This window comes from Salvelinus namaycush, chromosome 15, assembly GCF_016432855.1.
Source record: "Salvelinus namaycush isolate Seneca chromosome 15, SaNama_1.0, whole genome shotgun sequence".
Classification (NCBI taxonomy): Eukaryota; Metazoa; Chordata; class Actinopteri; order Salmoniformes; family Salmonidae; genus Salvelinus; species Salvelinus namaycush.
The window spans coordinates 7,541,091-7,559,750 of record NC_052321.1 but is presented as its reverse complement, the minus strand read 5'-3'; the positions used below and the strand labels follow the sequence as shown (position 1 = coordinate 7,559,750).

At 41.0% G+C, this 18,660-nt stretch overlaps 1 protein-coding gene across 1 annotated transcript in view; it reads right to left on the bottom strand.

Annotated features, from left to right (window-relative positions):
- sntg2 (syntrophin, gamma 2) overlaps positions 1-17,881 on the bottom strand; it is a 130,124-nt gene extending 112,243 nt beyond the window's left edge. Inside the window, exons 1-2 of the mRNA XM_039008802.1 lie at positions 17,728-17,881; positions 17,407-17,642 (exon numbers count right to left, since the gene is read on the bottom strand). Coding sequence (XP_038864730.1) covers positions 17,407-17,642; positions 17,728-17,881 — 390 coding nt within the window. The remainder of the gene's footprint in view (positions 1-17,406; positions 17,643-17,727) is intronic.
- Positions 17,882-18,660: the final 779 nt, after the last annotated feature.

The following is an 18,660-nucleotide window of genomic DNA, read 5'->3' as shown; positions in this document are numbered from 1 at the left end:
GTATTGTGTACATTGACAAAGGATTTTTATTTTATTTTTTCATTGATTTTAGAATAAGGCTGTAACGTAACAACATGTGGAAAAAGGGAAGGGGTCTGAATACTTTTCAAATGCATTGTATAAAGCCTTATTTCCTTTCTTATTCAGCAAATATTTGTCTTACTTTTAACTCAGCACTCTTGGGAATGAGCTCCTAAGTAAGAATGTCACTGTAAAGTCTACACCTGTTGTATTTGGCACATGGGACCAAAAAACACTTGATTTGAATGCAGCGGAGGTGTCTCCTGCCAATTCTTGCACATTCATGTTTTTATTGTGTTAATTGTTTGCCCTTTGCTTGTTATTATTATCAATTACCCATTACACGCCACCAGTAGTAAATGCACCATTAATTCCTGCCATTTAGTGACATTCATTTTCTGTTAATGCATGGATTAATTAGGCCTGCAGTCATTTACTATGAAGTTGGAGTGGAAACATTGTTTGCAGAGTTTACAACCTGCTATACTTGTGAGAAACAAGTTTTGGTTTATTTGATATCATTTATTCTGTTTTTTTTTCTCTCCATTTTCTTCATTGTATTTTATTTGGAGCACTTCATGTGAGCAATCCGTATTTGTTTGGCTTCTCTGTCCTCTTAATGTTGACGGAGCACGCATAGGCTAAATAGATCTCTTGATTGCCGTGCCCAGCACTGTGTTTGCTTGCTAGAACTAGTGGGCTGGTACACGTAAGTGTTTGACATGGGCAGAAGCAGGCCTTTGAGCCGAGGGAGAACGAATGCCATGTTCCTTATTTGATATTGTTCCCATTCCCGTTTCGTCAAGTTTAGAATGATAAACTAATAGAAAATAGATGTGGAGAATAGTGAGCACTGCTTCAGATCACTTGATATCCACCACAAGTGGTAGAGAAGAGAAGAAGTGAGAGCGAGAGAGTGGGTCGAGGCACAGAGAGGGAGAGAGAGAGAGATCCAATTTAATTCAAACTAAACTGTCTATCATACAGCAGAGCGTGTCTGACTCCAAACCCCCACAACTGAATAGATAAGAGCATGTCATGAGCACGCCGCTTACAGTACAGAGCTGAGAGCTCTCCATGCAGAATGGGGCCCAAAACAGAGCTGAGAGCTCTCCATGCAGAATGGGGCCCAAAACAGAGCTGAGAGCTCTCCATGCAGAATGGGGCCCAAAACAGAGCTGAGAGCTCTCCATGCAGAATGGGGCCCAAAACAGAGCTGAGAGCTCTCCATGCAGAATGGGGCCCAAAACAGAGCTGAGAGCTCTCCATGCAGAATGGGGCCCAAAACAGAGCTGAGATCTCTCCATGCAGAATGGGGCCCAAAACAGAGCTGGGAGCTCTCCATGCAGAATGGGGCCCAAAACAGAGCTGAGAGCTCTCCATGCAGAATGGGGCCCAAAACAGAGCTGAGAGCTCTCCATGCAGAATGGGGCCCAAAACAGAGCTGAGAGCTCTCCATGCAGAATGGGGCCCAAAACAGAGCTGAGAGCTCTCCATGCAGAATGGGGCCCAAAACAGAGCTGAGAGCTCTCCATGCAGAATGGGGCCCAAAACAGAGCTGAGAGCTCTCCATGCAGAATGGGGCCCAAAACAGAGCTGAGAGCTCTCCATGCAGAATGGGGCCCAAAACAGAGCTGAGAGCTCTCCATGCACAATAGGTTTCCTATATAAATATCCCACGTGTTTTTTTCTCCCCTACTCCCCTACTCCAATCCCATTATATCAATAATGAAAATGTAAATTGTTTTAATAGTTTGTTATTGCAACAATACATATTCTTAGTTTTACCATCTTAGAAGCAAAGGGTGCTGCAGCACGTCCTGCGGCAATACGAGTACAGCAGTATGAGTCCACCTCCACTCCACAGTATGACTCCACCTCCACTGTGGGGCTCTATGGAACGTTCACATTTGAAGACGGCAGAAAGGCCAGGCTCGTTCTCTGGCACTTGACATGGAGTAGGTTACATGGAGTGGATTCGCTAAAGAGACTGGTACCCAGGCTAGGTGGAAACGCCTTTGTGAGCAAATATTGTGAGTCACGCAATGAAATATTGTGTGGTCCTCCCACTATGACGCGGGAAAGCATGCAGTTTATTAGGCTACAGAGGAAATAAGTTACGATGAATTTTTCACAGGGTGGTGAAAGTGCACGTTGATGAGCTTGATGCCACTTTCCAATAAATATCGAAGTTCTTACTCTGGTGACATGAAGATCGATGTTTGGCTGCCGTTTGAAAAAAAAAGACAATCTTGCTCTTTTGTCCATAATCATCGAAGTGCAGGTAGCCTACCTGCACTGCATCTGCGAACTGTTGGCTAGAGTGCACATGCCAAAAGTAGAGTGGGCACATTCGTTATATGACGGAAGATTTATTCTGACAAAACCATCAGTAGATAGAAAGCCATGTACCTTGTATTTTTTTATTCAAAACATGGGAATTTAACAGTAAAAGCAATTTATTTCTGTGCACTGTCATCACGTAGTGATTTTATCCACAAGTCAATTAGATGGAAACATCTCTGGTGAAAAAATGCGCAAATTGTTTTTTATGCAGATTTTAGAATACTCACATGGAAAATCTGTCTATCGGGTTTCAGGTAAGACCAAAGTGCAGACTGTGTTGAAGTAACAATGTTAATTACAGCAAGAAAAAAAAAAACATTAAAAACATCAAGGCATGCAGGGGTCGATAATCCAGAATAGTGGGGAAAAGGTACAGAACGGCAGGCAGGCCCAGGGTCAGGACAGGCAGAGGGTCAGAACCAGGAGGACGAGGAAAAAAGAGAGACGGGGAAAAGCAGGAGCTGAGAAAAACCACTGGTTGACTTGAACAAACAAGACGAACTGGCACAGACAGACAGAAAACACGGGTATAAATACCCAGGAGATAAGTGGGGAAGATGGGCGACACCTGGATGGGGGATGGAGACAAGCACAAGGACAGGTGAAACAGGTCAGGGTGTGACATTGTCACCAATTAGATGGAAACCCAGCTGGTGACATTTTCCTTTATATAATCATATTAGCATTAGTAAGCTTTCTCTCAGTTTTATTGAGATGTTGATGCTGTTCAATGACTAGTAACATAGAATTATCCATTATATTAACCAGATACTGTAGTGGCCATTTAACAAGGAAAATAAATGTCTTCCAAAATGGAAGGCAGTCGGGAGGAGGCAAGATCAGGTGGGACCATTTTGGCCAATGAGAGAGCAGATTGGAGTGTGATAATAGGCACAATTCTGGTATAAAGGGTTTTTTCTAAAAGTTGCCAGGATGTAACGTGTCCTACTTCGATCAGTTCAGTAGTAACGACAAGCATTATGAAACATCTATTTGACCAAATAAAACACAAATAGCAAAATAAGCCATTACATTTTTAAAAACAAAATTTTACTCTCATTGACCTCAATAAAAATACTCCTTGCTTGGTGAGTGAAAAATAACAAAAACACGGCAACTGCTGGAGAAGATTGATTTTGGGCCCAGTTATCCCTCTTCCTTCGCCTCTTCCTCTCTGCTAGTAAGTGTAACCGATGTGAAATGGCTATCTAGTTAGCGGTGGTGCGCGCTAATAGCCATTCAATCGGTGACGTCACTCGCTCTGAGACCTTGAAGTAGTAGTTCCCCTTGCCCTGCAAGGGCCACGGCTTTTGTGGAGCGATGGGTAACGATGCTTCGTGCGTGACTGTTGTTGATGTGTGCAGAGGGTCCCTGGTTCGCGCCCGGGTCGGGGCGAGGGGACAGACTAAAGTTAAACTGTTACATAAGCAGATGAATGGAAATGGCCCATTGGGATGACATAATTTCAATGTCCAATTTTTTATTTACATTTGGTTGCATTGTCAACTAACATGAATTCAACGTGAAATCAAGTGTCACCGTGTCATTGGATTTAGGGTCAAAGTTGAATGACAAATTGCTACATGTCCTTACTTTGATGACTTTCAAATCCAATCAGTTTTCCATCACATTTAACCTTTTTGTTGAAATTACGTGGAAACAACGTTGATTCATTCAGTTTTTGCCCAGTGGGATATCGGTCCAGATGAATATATCAAAGCTCTTGTCATCGTTTATTAAGTAGTTGGACACCTGAGTGGCGCAGTGGTCTAAGACACTGCATCTCAGTGCAAGAGGTGTCACTGCAGTACCTGGTTGGAATCCAGGCTGCATCACATCCGGCCGTGATTGGGAGTCCCATAGTTGTGGTGCACAATTGGCCCAGCGCCGTCCGGGTTTGGCCGGGGTAGGCCGTCATTGTAAATAAGAATTTGTTCTTAAACTGACTTGCCTAGTTGAATAAAGGTTACACACTAAGTGTATGTGTACGTGCTAAAGTATCCACACAGCCAACAAACAAGTTGTACTCTGAATGTATCTTTCACAAACACACAGAATGAATGAGGATTCTCGACTGTAACTGATGCAATGGTTCAAGTAGCATAACTGGTGTCGCTAGGCAACGCGGTCACACCTGCAACCACACCTGCAGACAATTCATTTGAACGGTTCACAGTCACATTGCAACCATCTTTCACCAAATAGACTGAGGCAAGTTGAGGTCGAATGTTGTCGTGTAGTCTCTGCTCTCACAGACCATGTGGCTTTAATGGATAAGGCTTCACACTTCTGATCAGAAGATTGTGGGTTCAAGTCACATCATGGCTGTTTAGATTTGATAGCTTTATGTATATTGAACAGGTTCTCTAGTTGCTTAGACTATCCCTTGTTGCCAGGTTACGGTAAGAGATTGTAATGTAGGCTCTTCTTCTTAGAGCAGAACAAATCTGATTGGTTTCTAAAAGGTCAATGGGCCGAGTTTAACAGATGCGCAACTTTTGAAAGCATGGCAGAGGTTTGAACTGAAAATCTTGTAAATAAAACTTTGAGTTACAAGTTACCACATTTTGAAATCATTATTGTTTTACAGTAGCCAGACAAATGTGACAATATATCTAAGATACAACTGCTCTCCTGAACCAAATTGTTAAATGTAGCAAGCTAGCAGCAACATGATAAGCTATTCAGAGCAAGCTAGCTAGCTAAGCATTTAGCAACCTATTAGCTACTCATGTTGAATTAATAAATAAAGCTAGCTAGCTAGGTGTCAAATATACAAGTCAGTTAACATTTGTTTTATTGAAATTTTAATAAAGCATCATTGTTAAAAAAAAAAAAAAAAAAATATTTCACCTTTATTTAACCAGGTAGGCAAATTGAGAACACGTTCTCATTTACAATTGCGACCTGGCCAAGATAAAGCAAAGCAGTTCGACACATACAACAACACATAGTTACACATGGAGTAAAACAAACATACAGTCAATAATACAGTGAAAAATAAGTCTATATACAATGTGAGCAAGTGAGGTGAGATAAGGGAGGTGAAGGCAAACAAAATATACATATAAATAAATAAAAATATAAAAAAGGCCATGGTGGCGAAGTAAATACAATATAGCAAGTAAAAAAAACACTGGAATGGTTGGTTTGCAGTGGAAGAAAGTGCAAAGTAGAGATAGAAATAATGGGGTGTGCTAAGTGCTAAATGCTAAGCTAAACAGCTAATTGGCCAGCAGATAACATTAGTAAAATATGGCTATCATAGAATAGTGCTAGCTAGGTCTCAAATATACCAGTAAGTCACCTCCCACTTCAGCAAAATATTTCGTTGAATAAGCTATATAAACTTAAAAATGGAAATGGACTGTTATGCTTCTCAGAGGTCAGAAACTTAAAATGCTACGCTAAAATTAACTGGCTGGCTAAGCAGATAGCTACCTCTTACTAATGTTGAATCATAAAATAGAGCTAGCTACTGTAGCTAGGTCTCAAATATGCCATTAAATATGAAAATAATAATAAGCAAAAGTTATTGTTAACATTAAGCTTAATAAACTAAAACTTGGAATGCACTGTTGAAATGCTGCTCCATTGGCAGTAATGTTACGTTGGGTGAAGATAACCATAGGATATAATTTAGATAAGTCCATGGCTGCCCACAGGACAGTAAACACTTTTTTAGATGACCTTTTGTGCTTGAAGTCTGCCCTTGAGCCAAACTAAAATGACTGCCTCTGGGGAAGCGTTTAAACAGTGCATTCAAATGACTGCCCCAAGGGCAGCGAAGACGTTTAGTAAATTACATGTGTGTGCTTGAAGTCTGGCCTACAGTGATCTTGACCCAAACTAAGGGCAGCATAAACAGTCTAAATGTTTTATAAAACAAATGTCAACTGGCATATTTGAGACCTTGCTTTCTATATTTATTTTATAATTCAACATTAGTAGGCGATAGCTCTCTGCTCAGCTAAGTTACATTTAGCTTAGCATTTTCTACCCCAGAGAAGCATAACAGTCCATTACAATTTGTAAGTTTATACAGCTTATTTAACTAAATATTTTGATAACGTAAGTGGGAGCTGACTTACTGGTATATTTGATTCTATGACTCAACATTAGTAAGAGGTCTGCTATCTGCTATCTGTTTAGCTTAGTATTTCACGTGGCTGCCACTGGGGCAGTATAACTGTCCATCCCCATTTTTTTTTTTAAAGTTCATATTGCTTATTCAACTCAATATTTCAATAAAGCAAATGTTAGCTGACTTACTTGTATATTTGACAGCTAACTAGCTCTATTATTAATTCAACATAAGTAGCTAAGAGGTTGTTAGCTTGTTCTGATTAGCTTAGTATGTTGCTGCTAGCTTGCTACATTTTCATTTTTGGTTCAGGAGACCAGTTCTATTTTAGAGATATTGTTACATTTGTCTGACTACTGTAAAACAATAATGATTTAAAAACATTACAACTTGTAACTCAAAGTTTTATTTACAAGATTCATTTTTTTTACATTGTTTATTGAATTTTCAACACCAGCATTTACAAAATAATTGCACTTGTACGTTATTTGCTAGTAATATTAAACAACATAAAGACAGCAATACAGCAAAACAAAGTGAGACAAACATTAAAAAAATAAAAATAAATAAGATAAGAAAAAATATATTTTGATACAGTGTCACGCCCTGATCTGTTTCACCTGTCCTTGTGATTGTCTCCACCCCCTCCAGGTGTTGCTTATTTTCCCCAGTGTATTTATCCCTGTGTTTCCTGTCTCTCTGTACCAGTTCGTCTTGTATGTTTCCAAGTCAACCAGCGTTTTTCCAGTTCTCCTGCTTTTTGCATTATTTTTCTAGTTCTCCCGGTTTTGACATTTGCCTGTTTCTGGACTTTGTACCTGCTTGACCATTCTGCCTGCCTTGACCTCAAGCCTGCCTGCCACTCTGTACCTCCTGGACTCTGATCTGGTTTTGACCTTTTGCCTGTCCACGACCATTCTCTTGCCTACCCCTTTGGATTAATAAACATTGTAAGACTCCAACCATCTGCCACCTGTGTCTGCATTTTGGGTCTCGCCTTGTGCCTTGATATACAGTAGTTACAGGTCAACTAGCACAGATAATACAGTCCTTAACATCCGAGATGTCGTGTATACACATAACAGGCCTCTTACATCACCAATATATAAATATACATCACTCTGGAACTGCAGGGAAATGTATTCGTTTAACATAAGAAAAGGGAGCCCACATTGCATAGAATTTGTCTATAGACCCATTGAGTGTGTGTTTAATTTTTTCCAACTTTATGCAATTCAAAACGGATTTAATCCAAAGAGCATGAGAAGGCTGTACAGAGGATTTCCATCTCAGTCAAATTAATCGTCTCGTTAACAAAGTGACAAAGGCAATTACATCCTTATTCATTTTGGTCAGTTGTATTGTGGGTAAGGAAACCCCAAATAATGCAAATAAAAGGTTCTGACTCGATCTGTGCGCCGCTTAATTCTGAGAGTGTGTTAAAAGATGTCTTTCCAGAAACCAACAAGAGATGGGCAACACCAAAACATGTGTACGTGATTAGCAGGAGACCGGTTACATCGTACACAATTAGGGTTCACATCCTTGTAAATGATGGATAATCTTGCTTTAGTCCAGTGGGCCCTATGAATGAGTTTGCATTGAATGAGGCCGCGTCGAGCGCAAATAGAAGAGCTGTGTACCCTTTTGAGTGCCCCTTCCCATAGTTCATCAGATATTTCCTCACCCAGTTCCTCCTCCCATGAGGATTTCATATTGTTTAATGAGATGGGTGCCTTTCAGAGTAGGAAGTGGGACAAGAAATGTTGAACTGTGTTTCACCAGGAAGGGTGGGGAATCCTGGATCTATGCTGTGGACGTAACTCTGGACTTGTAAGAACCTAAAGAAATTATGTCTGGGGAGACCAAATTTAGCTGATAATTTTTCAAACGTACTAAATGTATTGCTAATATAAAGATCTCTGAATCTTTTAATACCGACACTAGACCATGTTGAGAAAGCACCATCAACCATAGATGGGGGGAAAAGCTGGGTTTGAGGCTACCAGAGCCAAAGAAGAGGTTGTCTGGAACCCAAAGTGGCGCCTAAATGGATTCCAGATCATCAATGTTATTCTGACACATGTATTTATGATGAAGGAGGAGTAAGGGCCTGTAATGGAGGAGTGAGCGAGGGAAGACAATAATGCCGGTATAGACGAGGCTGCCTCTCTCTGTTCTGCAACCAGTACTGAATGATCCTAAGGTTAGCGGCCCAATAATAGAATCTGAAATCCGGTACCGCCATCTGGTTTGGGCCTCTGCAAAAGCTGTTTTCGTATCGTAGGGGGATTTTTGTCTCATATAAAAAGGTAGAATTAGAGCGTCGATATTTTTGAAAAAAACGTATTGAGAAGAAAAATTGGTAGGCTCTGATAGAGATATAAGAATTTAGGTAGAGTATTCATTTAAAAATAATTAAATATTACGACTAAGGAGAGGTGTAGCAAAGACCAGCGTTACAAATCGTCCTTAGTACGGGTTAAAAGAGGAGCAAAGTTGGCTTGAAAAAGGTTTTCAAATCTGATTGTGACATGTACTCTGAGATAAATAAAACTACTGTGAGCAATTTTAAATGGCAAGTTACAGTTGAAGTCGGAAGTTTGCATACACTTAGGTTGGAGTCATTAAAACTTGTTTTTCAACCACCCCTCAATTTTGTTGTTAACAAACTATAGTTTCGGCAAGTCAGTTAGGACATCTACTTTGTAATTTTTCAAACATTTGTTTACAGACAGATTATTTCACTTATAATTCACTGTATCACAATTCCAGTGGGTTAGAAGTTTACATACAGTAAGTTGACTGTGCCTTTAAACAGCTTGGAAAATTCCAGAAAATGATGTCATGGCTTTAGAAGCTTCTGATAGGCTAATTGACATAATTTGAGTCAATTGGAGGTGTACCTGTCGATGTATTTCAAGGCCTACCTTCAAACTCAGTGCCTCTTTGCTTGACATCATGGCACAATCAAAATAAATCAGCCAAGAACTCCTCCACACGTCTGGTTCATCCTTGGGAGCAATTTCCAAACGTCTGAAGGTACCACGTTCATCTGTACAAACAATAGTACGCAAGTATAAACACCATGGGACCACGCAGCCATCATACCGCTCAGGAAGGAGGCGTGTTCTGTCTCCTAGAGATTAACGTACTTTGGTGCAAAAAGTGCAAATCAATCCCAGAACAACAGCAAAGGACCTTGTGAAGATGCTGGAGGAAACAGGTACAAAAGTATCTATATCCACAGTAAAACGAGTCCTATATCGACATAACCTGAAAGGCCGCTCAGCAAGGAAGAAGCCACTGCTCCAAAACCACCATAAAAAAAGCCAGACTACGGTTTGCAACTTCACATGGGGACAAAGATCATACTTTTTGGAGAAATGTCCTCTGGTCTGATGAAACAAAAATAGAATTGTTTGGCCATAATGACCATCGTTATGTCTGAAGGAAAAATGGGGAGGCTTGCAAGCCGAAGAACACCATCCCAACCGTGAAGCACGGGGGTGGCAGCACCATGTTGTGGGGGTGCTTTGCTGCAGGAAGGACTGGTGCACTTCACATAATAGATGGCATCATGAGGTAGGAAAATTATGTGGACATATTGAAGCAACATCTCAAGACATCAGTCAGGAAGTTAAAGCTTGGTCGCAAATGGGTCTTCCGAATGGACAATGACCACAAGCATACTTCCAAAGTTGTGGCAAAATGGCTTAAGGACAACAAAGTCAAGGTATTGGAGGGGCCGCCACAAAGCCCCGACCTCAATCCTATAGAAAATTTGTGGGCAGAACTGAAAAAGCGTGTGCGAGCAAGGAGGCCTACAAACCTGATTCAGTTACACCAGCTCTGTCAGGAGGAATGGGCCAAAATTCGCCCAACTTATTGTGGGAAGCAGGTGGAAGCCTACCCGAAACGTTTGACAAAAGTTAAACAATTTAATGGCAATGCTACCAAGTACTAATTGAGTGCATGTAAACTTCTGACCCACTGGGAATGTGATGAAAGAAATACAAGCTGAAATAAATCATTCTCTCTACTATTATTCTGACATTTCACATTCTTAAAATAAAGTGGTGATCCTAACTGACCTGAGACAGGGAATTTATACTAGGATTAAATGTCAGCAATTGTGAAAAACTGAGTTTAAATGTATTTGGCTAAGGTGTATGCAAACTTCCGACTTCAACTGTATGTAAAGTATATTTTTTTGTGGCCTATTAAGCGGCATCAATTCGCTTTTACTGAGATTCAGTTTATACCCTGATAAGTGACCGAAGGATGTGAAAGTGTCAAAGGATAGCAGTAACAGAAACAGAAAGGTTGGATGTGTGTAATAATAAATGATCTGCATATAGACAGTTTGTGTTCATGTCCGTATACTATACCTTTGATGAGGGAGTTGGAAGTGCTATTGCAAGGGGTTACAGTAAGGGACTTAAGGGTAAGGGTCAGTCAATTACTAATACTCTTAGTAAAAGTATTTATCTTCAACACGCAATCTGTGGATTCTATTCGATTAGATAGATTGAAATTGTACGTTAAACATCACAGCATAGTTGAAAGATATGTGTTGCGTAGAAACACGAAGCGGGTGGCCAGCAGAGATAGATGGGATGGGCTGAGGGAAGCTGAGGGTTGGTTTGTGATATTGGAGACAAGTGGGAGTGGAGTTGCTGTGTGAGAGATAGAATGATGGTCAAAAGATAAAGGGGGAAAAAAATCAAAATAAAACATAATAAAAGTACATTTGAATGACACTAAGTGGCAGTGTTTTTACAACTAATGCCGGTTTGCCTGAGGCTGATGCCTGAAGGTACCACGTTCAGGTGTTTGTACACATGCATATACACACACTCTCATTCAAATAAACACATACAAGAACACACACGTACATGTAATAGTGCCAGACATGCACACAAACATATACAGTTGGCATTGCTGTTATGATTTCAGTTGTCCTTGATGTCCTTTGTTTTACATGTATTATTTTTTTTGCATTGTTGTTTGAGGTTTTCTTCTGTCTTTTCCTTTTTTCTCTTTAGTTCATTCTATTGGTTGTTGGTGCATTGGGGGGGTTCTTGGGAATGGATTTAATTGTTGTTTTTTTTCTTTTCGGGGGGGGGGGGGACGACTGTGGGAGGGGTCTCGAATGGTTATTGGGGAACTGTGGGGGGATTTTGGAGGGTTCGGGTTTTACAAGCTTGTGATCATGAAAAAGGAAACTATGACATATTTTATATCACTATCATGCACACGCACCCTCACTCTGAAAGACTGATACATGTTTGATAGTAGTAGTAGACACCCTCACACACAAGGATGGCTCTGTTGCAGAAAGACTGATACATGTTTGATAGTAGTAGTAGACACCCTCACACATAAGGATGGCTCTGAAAGACTGATACATGTTTGATAGTAGTAGTAGACACCCTCACACATAAGGATGGCTCTGTTGCAGAAAGACTGATACATGTTTGATAGTAGTAGTAGACACCCTCACACATAAGGATGGCTCTGAAAGACTGATACATGTTTGATAGTAGTAGTAGACACCCTCACACATAAGGATGGCTCTGTTGTGGAAAGACTGATACATGTTTGATAGTAGTAGTAGACACCCTCACACATAAGGATGGCTCTGTTGTGGAAAGACTGATACATGTTTGATAGTAGTAGTAGACACCCTCACACATAAGGATGGCTCTGTTGCAGAAAGACTGATACATGTTTGATAGTAGTAGTAGACACCCTCACACATAAGGATGGCTCTGTTGCAGAAAGACTGATACATGTTTGATAGTAGTAGTAGACACCCTCACACATAAGGATGGCTCTGTTGCGGAAAGACTGATACATGTTTGATAGTAGTAGTAGACACCCTCACACATAAGGATGGCTCTGTTGCAGAAAGACTGATACATGTTTGATAGTAGTAGTAGACACCCTCACACATAAGGATGGCTCTGAAAGACTGATACATGTTTGATAGTAGTAGTAGACACCCTCACACATAAGGATGGCTCTGTTGCAGAAAGACTGATACATGTTTGATAGTAGTAGTAGACACCCTCACACATAAGGATGGCTCTGTTGCGGAAAGACTGATACATGTTTGATAGTAGTAGTAGACACCCTCACACATAAGGATGGCTCTGTTGCAGAAAGACTGATACATGTTTGATAGTAGTAGTAGACACCCTCACACATAAGGACGGCTCTGTTGCAGAAAGACTGATACATGTTTGATAGTAGTAGTAGACACCCTCACACATAAGGATGGCTCTGTTGCGGAAAGACTGATACATGTTTGATAGTAGTAGTAGACACCCTCACACATAAGGATGGCTCTGTTGCGGAAAGACTGATACATGTTTGATAGTAGTAGTAGACACCCTCACACATAAGGATGGCTCTGTTGCAGAAAGACTGATACATGTTTGATAGTAGTAGTAGACACCCTCACACATAAGGATGGCTCTGTTGCGGAAAGACTGATACATGTTTGATAGTAGTAGTAGACACCCTCACACATAAGGATGGCTCTGTTGCAGAAAGACTGATACATGTTTGATAGTAGTAGTAGACACCCTCACACATAAGGATGGCTCTGTTGCGGAAAGACTGATACATGTTTGATAGTGTCTTGATGCTTTATTGTTTGTCCTTCATGTTCTAATACTTTAATGTTACCCCTTCCTTGTGTTTTTTGCAATAAATAAGAACAAAACAACCTAAAACAGTAAGGGACTTAAAGGGCGTGTCGATCGTTGCAAAGGGAAACAATCTGATTGAATGTTATTAGTCCTGACAGAGGCTTGACGGGATGAGTACAGAAGTCTTATCCAAGTCATGAATTTGGAGCCAAAGCCCAATTTATTTAGAGTGTAAAAAAAAGTATTTCCATTTCACCCAGGCAAACGCTTTCTCCGCATATAGGGATATAATGGCTTCAGAGGTATTGGTGACAGAAGGATTATATACAATATTAAAAAATCGTCAAATATTGAAGAATGAGTCTCTATTTTCAATAAATCATGTTTGATCCGGAGAGGTAATTGATGGGAGGACTGTTTCCAGACGCGTTGCCAGAAGTTTGGCAAGAATTTTATAGTCAACATTTAGCAGAGTAATAGGACGGTATGATACACAGTCAAGAGGGTCTTTGTTTTTTTTAAGACCAAGACAAATGGTTGCCTGAGTGAGAGTATGTGGTAGATCACCATTTACAAATGCTTCATTGTACATTTCAATTAGAATACGGGCTATTTTGGAGATAAACTTTTTATAAAACTCTGCCGAGTAGCCGTCAGGCCCTGAGCTTCTCCCGGATTAATAGGATTTGACAGCATTAGACAATTGTTCAACAGTGATTGGCTGCTCTAATTTTTTAACAAAATCCCGGCTGACAGAAGAGACAGGAAGTGAGTGGAAGAAACCATCCAATTCCATTGTATCTGCTTTACTTTCAGAAGCATTTAGAGACTGATCCCCCTAGAGTCGAATGATATCCCAGACCATGTATATAGAGACTGATCCCCCTAGAGTCTAATGATATCCCAGACCATGTATATAGAGACTGGTCCCCCTAGTCTAATGATATCCCAGACGATGTATATAGAGACTGGTCCCCCTAGGGTCTAATGATATCCCAGACCATGTATATAGAGACTGGTCCCTCTAGGGTCTAATTATATCCCAGACCATGTATATAGTGACTGATGCCCCTAGAGTCTAATGATATCCCAGACCATGTATATAGAGACTGATAAAATCTCTGATCCCCCTAGAGTCTAATGATATCCCAGACCATGTATATAGAGACTGATCCCCCTAAAGTCTAATGATATCCCAGACCATGTATATAGAGACTGGTCCCTCTAGAGTCTAATGATATCCCAGACCATGTATATAGAGACTGGTAAAATCTCTGATCCCCCTAGAGTATATTGATGTCCCAGACCATGTATATAGAGACTGGTCCCCCTAGAGTCTAATGATATCCCAGACCATGTATATAGAGACTGGTCCCTCTAGGGTCTAATGATATCCCAGACCATGTATATAGAGACTGGTAAAATCTCTGATCCCCCTAGAGTATATTGATGTCCCAGACCATGTATATAGAGACTGATCCCTCTAGAGTCTAATGATATCCCAGACCATGTATATAGAGACTGGTAAAATCTCTGATCCCCCTAGAGTATAATGATGTCCCAGACCATGTATATAGAGACTGGTCCCCCTAGAGTCTAATGATATCCCAGACCATGTATATAGAGACTGGTCCCCCTAGAGTCTAATGATATCCCAGACCATGTATATAGAGACTGATCCCCCTAGAGTCTAATGATATCCCTGACCATGTATATAGAGACTGATCCCCCTAGAGTCTAATTATATCCCAGACCATGTATATAGAGACTGATCCCCCTAGAGTCTAATGATATCCCAGACCATGTATATAGAGACTGGTCCCTCTAGAATCTAATGATATCCCAGACCATGTATATAGAGACTGATCCCCCTAGAGTCTAATTATATCCCAGACCATGTATATAGAGACTGGTCCCCCTAGAGTCGAATGATATCCCAGACCATGTATATAGAGACTGATCCCCCTAGAGTCTAATGATATCCCAGACCATGTATATAGAGACTGATCCCTCTAGAGCCTAATGATATCTCAGACGATGTACGATGTACGAATTTTAGGAATCTGGTGTGATGATGATAGTTGACGTAACTTGTGAGCTAATAGTTCAGTAACCTGGTCTGTTAATAATGTGTCAAATTCTGCTTGCATAGTTAAACGCTCCTTATAAAATATCTGGAGATGGTGAAACGGCATCTAATTGGGCAATATAGCATGTTAACATAAATAGCCTATCCCTTTTCAGTTTGTTCTCATGTGCGGTGTAGGAAATAATTTCACCTCTGATATAAGCTTTCAAAGTTTCCCAGAGAGTAGACGCAGATATGTTTGGGGTTCTTTTTGTACTTATGAAAAAGTAATTGACAAAGTGTTCATTACTGAGAAGTTGAGTATTTAGCCACCAATGCGGTAGCAGGTTGTCAACAGTTTGAAAGACCACTTCCATAGTAACAGGGGCGTGGTCAGATACAACAATTGGATTATATGAACATGAAGATATGGAATGGAGAAGTCTGTCATCTACAAGGAAGTAGTTTATGCGCGTAAAAGTGTGGTGAACTGATGAGAAAAAAAGACAATGCTTTTCCAGATGGATGAAACATTCTCCAAGGGTCTGAAACGGCTAATTCAGACATAAAGGTTCGGACAACTCTAGCTGTTGACAAGGTAGTAGGTTTAGTGGAGGATCGATCCAAATGTGGTTCTAACCAACAGTTAAAGTCACCACCTAAGATCAACATATGGGAAGACATATCGCGGAGTGTAGAGAAACCGATCTGAAAAAAAATCGCCATTGTCCCAATTATGAGCATAAATATTAACAAGAAGTACATTCATATTGAGCAGCCTACCACTGACAATTATGTATCTACCAAGGGGATCTGCGATCACATTAGAACATGTCAAAGGTACCGATCTGTGAAGTAAAATAGCCACCCCTCTTTCCTTACTCTGAAATGAGGAATGGAACACCTGACCCACCCATCTGCACCTAAGACTTGAGTGTTGTGATACTGTCACGATATTCTTCGTCCTCCTCTGATGAGGAGTAAGAAATGTCGGACCAAGATGCAGCGTGGTGAGTATTCATATTTATTAGAATACTTGAACCAAACAAAACAAAATAACGAATAACCTAACGAACACGAAACAGTCCCGTATGGTGAACAAACACAGAAACAGGAACAATCACCCACAATACAAAACAGGCTACCTAAATATGGTTCCCAATCAGAGACAACGACAAACACCTGCCTCTGATTGAGAACAATATCAGGCCAACACATAGAAATAGACAAACTAGACATACAACATAGAATGCCCACTCAGATCACACCCTGACCAAACAAAACATAGAAACATACAAAGCAAACTATGGTCAGGGCGTGACAGATACCTTCAGATGAGTTTCTTGGGGAAAGATGATGTGTGCTTTCAATTGATGAAGGTGGTGTAGCACCTTACAGCATTTAACTGGGTTATTTAAGCCCCTGCAGTTCCAAGTAAGAAAATTAAAGCCATTCCGTCCAGTAGGATGGGCTACACTAGGTTGGGTCATGTCTTAAGAGAGAGAGGACGTGTAAAGGACAAGGTACATTGTAAACTAAAGATCTTTGTTGAACCTAATAGCGCAAATTTAAAAAAACAAAGACAAGCGACGAAACGCAAAAAACCTATAAAACCTATATACAAATAGAGGGAAAAATCCCTTCCCTCACAACCTCCCTTGCCGAAGCATCTCCCCAACTGAGATGCAAGCAAAACCCTAAATACAAACAAAAGTTTAGAACAAAGCATGATAACCTTTACTCTGTGCTACCTGAGATTTGTGACCATTTAACCAGAGTAAACCAAACGTGTACATAGATTGGTCCCCAACAGAGTCTACGGTAAACTAACCTCGGTTAAGAGAGGTTTAAGAGTAATACAAATGGTAAAACTACAACTAAACCATGAAAACAGTCAGATATTGGCATTAGATGCAGCTTAGATCAAAATAAAATAGGAATGATGCAAATAAAAAGCAACAATGTGAGTGGAATATACTCATATATATACATACATACATACATACATATCTGCCTTGTATCACATTATAGCGGGGAGTCAACTGTATACTCAACAACATGGGTTGGAAATGAAAATTTAAAAAAGAACGACATTCAAGTGTCAATGAACCCGCAAAGTTGGCTTCGCTAGCCAACCAGTCAGCCATCCGGCCTGTTAACTAGCCTGCTAAGAAGACCAGCTAATCAACCATTTGTTCCACACCATGCAGTACAACAGCCGCTTTCACGTTCTTGTTGATGAAATCGGCTGCTAGAGCCAGGTCCTCGAATCCGTGCGTTGAGCCATCAGGTAAAGTCAGTCTCAGAACCGCAGGGTAGATCAAGCCGAACTTCACGCTCGGGTAGGCGCGTAGCTGGCGCTTCACAGCTCCGAAGCTAGCTCGCTTCTTAGCCACAGCCGTGGTGTAGTCCGCAGATCGAGACTCTTTTACCCTTGTAGAGGAGAGGAGACGCTTCCCCCGATCTCCTCAGTATGTAATTGCGGACGTGAAAGAAATGCACGCTGATGACAAATGGTCACGGGGGTTCTCAATCCCGGGGTTGGCTACGCAGGTTGCGGTGGGCCCGGTCTAGCACTGGCTTCTCCTCCAGGACGAGCAGCTCCTGAAGCAGCTGGGCCATGAACTCCGTGGGTCTTGGGACCTCCACTCCCTCCAGTATTCCCAGTAGACTAATGTTGTTCCTCTGCGTTCTACTTTCCATATCTTCACATCTATTGTTGAGGTATGCCACCCTAGTTGTCAATGAGCCAACGTTAGCCTCTAGCTCGCTAATGTGAGTGCTGTGGTCTGTAGTACCGCGCTCCAGTGCCGATAAGGCCAATCCGTGTGCTTTGAGCTTATTCTGTATACTCTCGATAGATTTTTTTAAGCTCGTCTTTGACCATTGATATCTCTGACCTGAGATTTGTTTCGAGTCAATTTTACCGGAAATATTGGTTTTGAGGGTGCCCATCACAGATTGTAGCAGCTCCACAGTCAGTGTTGCCGTGGGGCCGGCATTAGCAGCATCCAGTAGCGGGGGTGAATCAGGAGCGGGCGTGAGCTTGCTGCGGGCCGCTTTTGCAGACTCCGTTTTTGGCCGGGTAGACAACATTACAAACTTGATCTGAAATGTTTAGAGGTCTCTTCAGACAGAAATATATACAATTTTGCAAGGTTAAATATATACATTTGGTCACTAACTCAGGAGAGATAGGGAAACGTGTTCTACATCCTTGGCTTCCAACATCGCCCCCCATTTACAAGATTCTCAGTTCAAACCTCCGCCATGTTTTTAAAAGTTGTGTATCTGTTAAACTCCGCCCATTGACCTTTTAGAAACCAATCGGATTTGTTCTGTCCTAAACCAATCCGATCCTTTCTGCCCTTAGAACAAAGTTGAGAACACTTTCAGTTGATCTGCCTGACAACAGACCATGTGGCCTAATGGATAAGGCATATGACTTCCAATCAAAAGATTGGGGCTTCCAGTTGTTTTGT